The sequence below is a fragment of the Mandrillus leucophaeus genome, unplaced genomic scaffold, assembly GCF_000951045.1.
Source record: "Mandrillus leucophaeus isolate KB7577 unplaced genomic scaffold, Mleu.le_1.0 Scaffold549, whole genome shotgun sequence".
Lineage (NCBI taxonomy): Eukaryota > Metazoa > Chordata > Mammalia > Primates > Cercopithecidae > Mandrillus > Mandrillus leucophaeus.
Window position 1 is genome coordinate 632,965 of NW_012105908.1, and position 4,116 is coordinate 637,080.

The following is a 4,116-nucleotide window of genomic DNA, read 5'->3' on the forward strand; positions in this document are numbered from 1 at the left end:
GCTTGAACCTGGGAGGTGGAGATTGCAGTGAGCCAAGATCGCACCACTGCACTCCAGCCTGGCTATAGAGTGAGACTCCATCTAAAAAAAAAAAGAGCATATACGCACACATGTTAATATTTCATTCCGGTTGTGCTTGTATTTGAAGGTTTAGTAATGTCATCAGAGCCCACACTCGCCTCGAGTCAAGATACAGCAATAGCTCTGGAGGATCCTATGATGAGGATAAAAGTAAGTACCAACAGGCTGTGGGCTTTCAGACGGAACGCAAGTGGTCAGAGGATAGAAAATGAGGGTTCTGATTATTCTTGATCTGATTACTAAAAGGGCCCATAAATATTAAGTAACCATTTAATCCACCTACGCAGATGAGCATCAGCATCCTCAAAAGTTTAAAAAAAAAAAAAAAGCCAAACCATGGACAAATCAAAATTATAAAAATTCAAACTACCGTCCCACTCCTATGTTTTTATATTCTTGACATTTTTTTCTTGGTGATGCATCTAGGGAAAATACACGTTTTTATATTCTTGACATTTTTTTCTTGGTGATGCATCTGGGGAAAATACACTAAGTCATAGTCCCATTAGAAAACAAATGTTGTGGTTCAGTTTTTCCACCTATCTTGCGAGTGGGTTTAACCTTGAAGCTTTGAAAGTCTGCTCACTCAGGATAGGATCTGTTCTCATGTGGAATTTCTCAACGGCATAGTCTCCATAGCCTAATGAAAAGCTTGCTAACCCGGGAGTTAGCTTTGTGACAGGAATTTCTTCCGGTGGTTGGGGAAACCAAAAAGGTCGGTGCATTTACTGATTTTGTTTGAGCTCTGGACAGCTTCTGTGGATATTGAGCAGATACAGAGTATTAGTTGGTCACAAGTTACAGAAATTCTGAAACCGAAGAACGCTCCCAGTGACATTTTAGATTTGCTAAGGAAATCAGTAAAGTATCTTGTGGGATTTATTCTATTTTGTCAGAAATTGTAAATACACTCATCTTTCATGAGTTAAGTTCATTTTGTCAGTTGGTGCTTTGAGTTGTTGTTTTGAATTGTTTTGTTTTTACGGAAATGTGCGATGTCAGGTAAGAGCTAGGTGGTTCCATTGAGGCCACGTTTCAGCTACCCTTGTTCTACTTGTGAACGCACAGACAGGCAGTTCTCCACTAAAATACTAATGGAAGGCGTGTCTAAAATCCATATGTAATTATCATGCTCTAGGTTAAGTTTTAGCTATAAAACTTTCTCTAGAGCTGTCAATAGGAAGTAAAATAAAGCTGTTTGTGTTTTCCTTCCTTTGTGTGTCCCCTCAGGGTATTGTACCATCCAAACACTGAATAGTCAAATCTCAGGACCGTAGACCATTACTTGTAGAAGGCACCAGATTTTAGAGATGAGGAAAGTAGTACTTGAGAAATGGAGAGTTGGTTCAAGAAAAGTCTGATTACTGTGGCAATATCTGGTAACCCAAAGTTTGAGGACAGAAAAATTTAAGTTTAGGCCACCTTAATTCCTCTCAGCACATTTTGGCTGATTGGATATATATCTGAAAACATCACTGAAACAAAGAATAACATATCCTTTCCTAACAGAAATCTCACCATTTACTTTTTAATTCTTCAATATTCTCCCTTTTTGTTTCCCTTTCAAGTTTTATTGAAGAGTAGCTAGTTACCTAGCAGTGCATTTGGCAACTGACTTATCCTGGATGATTATCTGAGAAGTTAAATTTGCTGCAAGTAAGTTACTTGTAGGTAATTTGCTGAGAGTTAGAACCGAGATGAGTTACTAGTGCACCTGCTTTAAATTTTTTCCAGGCTAAAATTGTTGTGGCCAAGCTTCATGGCATAGAATGACAGGGTTCTGGTTGCTCACTTGTCACTGTATTAGAAAAAGCCAGTAGTGACTCTTCCTGAGGGAAGTCCTGACCTTTTCCCCTGAAACCCTCTTAGCCACATCCCATGAGAAGTGGGGTGTTCTTGGTTCTGGTTTTCTGGTACCTGTCCTCATGCAGAGCCTCAGTTGTCACAACAGGAAGACACGCCTCCACCAGCTCTGTCAGTGTTAAGGCCAGCATTCTACACTGGGCCAGCAGCATCAAATCAATGACTTCGCACTACCTTGCAGAAGTGAAGCAAAGAAAAATTATATTGTTACAAAATTGCATAAAGACGACGTAGTATATTCTTCCTCATAATACGTAAACTGATCCCAAGAATAAACCAGCTTCTCTGCAGCCAAATACCTGGGTTAAATCCTGTGCCCACCTGTATTGCTCATCTTAAATGCTGCTGGCCTGCTTTGGGAGCATGATAAGAAATCAACGCGAAACGTGTTGCTATACCTATTTTATTTTTATGATTGTTTTTGAGACAGGGTCTCACCTATAGCCCAGGTTATAGTGCGATGTCATGATCTTGGCTCACTGCAGCCTCTGCCTCTGGGGTGCAAGTGATTCTGCTGTGTCAGCCACCTGAGTAGCTGGGACTACAGATGTGCGCCACCACACCCGGCTAATTTTTATATTTTTAGTAGAGAGGGGGTTTCACCATGTTGGCCACGCTGGTCTTGAACTCCTGACCTCAAGTGATCCACCTGCCGGGGCCTTCCAAAATGCTGGGATTACAGGCATGAGCCACTGCACCCGTCCTGTACTTACTTTATAGATAATATTGTGAAGTTCATTCATTCAACAAGTATTTATTGATCCTTTCCATGTGCCAGGCACCACTGTAGGTAGTAGAGAAAAAGCAATGAACAGAACAGAAGAAGTTCTCACTCTCCTGGAGCTTACATTAGAGTTGGGGAGGGAGGTGGTGCAGGTGAATTGGTGATCCATGGGTGGCGGGGGAGGGACTAAAGCAGGGCAAGCAGGGTAGAAACTGATTGGGGTTGGGGGTCAATTTAAATAGAGTGGTCAAGGAAAGCTGCTGTAGTAAGGTGATACTGGGGCAGAGACATGAATGAAGCAAAGAAATGAACCATGCAACTGTCTGCAGATGAGCATCCCAGCCATAGGAAGCAGCAGACATAAGGGCCCTGAGGCTGTATGGGGCCCAGCCTGATCACAGAACAGCAAGGAAGCTAGGATGAGTGGAGTAGGGTGAGCAAGGGTGTGCTGGTAGGAGATAAGCCAGGAGAGGGACATGGAGGGGGAAGACCTGGTAAGGCCTTAAAGGCCATGGATATGGATTTGTAGGGAGCCACTGGAGGGTGTTGAGCAGAGAAAGAGACACTACTGAACTTGTTTTAAAAGAATTGGTCTGTCTGCTCTGTGGAACATAGACCTCAAGTCTGTCTCTTATACACATCTAGATGTGTATAAGAGACAGAACTAAAAGTGTCCCTTATGGGAAACGAAGGGATGGGCCGAATTAACTGCAGCAGGAACACTCCCTTAAAACACAGTTCGCTCATGCTAATTGTCTGTGGCTTAAGAATGCCTTTAAGCGGTTTTGAGCCAGGTGTTCCTTGCCCTCATTCCCGTAAACCCACAACCTTCCAGCTTGGGCATTAGGGCCATTATGAACATGTTACAGTGCTGCAGAGATTTTATGGCCAGTTTTGGGGCCAGTTTATGGCCCGATTTTGGGGGACTTGCTCCCAACACCCTGAACACTCTCAAACTATTTTAAGGGAAACTTTAATGCTGGGTAAAGTCCAATATTTGTTATAACTATGTTTGTGTATTTCCCATTCTATGTACTTTTAGTTGTTTAATCATTCAGGAGATATTTATTGACCACCTACTGTGTGTCAGGCTATGTGAATAAGGGAATCATGTTATTCAGTATCATGCCCATTTTCTTTCCATAGCAAATGTTACCATTTTCTAGTTCAACTGAAATATTAGGCTTAAAATGTTTATCTTTTCAAGGTTTGGACTTTGCTTATGAGCAAAAGTGACCACTGACCCTCTCAAGAAAACAAGAAATGTTTGGGGTACAATTTTTTACAGCATTCCTTTAAGAAAAGCACCATTGGAACTAGCAACTGAAAAAACAACTGCTAAATCACAGTTTATAAGTAAGAGCATAGGCCAGGCGCGGTGGCTCACGCCTGTAATCCCAGCACTTTGGGAGGCTGAGGCGGGTGGACCATGAGGTCAGGAGATCGAG

At 42.3% G+C, this 4,116-nt stretch overlaps 1 protein-coding gene across 2 annotated transcripts in view; it reads left to right on the plus strand.

Annotated features, from left to right (window-relative positions):
• FRY (furry homolog (Drosophila)) overlaps positions 1–4,116 on the plus strand; it is a 302,629-nt gene that overhangs the window by 197,446 nt on the left and 101,067 nt on the right. For both annotated transcript variants that reach the window (XM_011997805.1, XM_011997806.1), the window contains exon 36: positions 149–231. In XM_011997805.1, the coding sequence (XP_011853195.1) occupies positions 149–231 (83 nt within the window). The remainder of the gene's footprint in view (positions 1–148; positions 232–4,116) is intronic.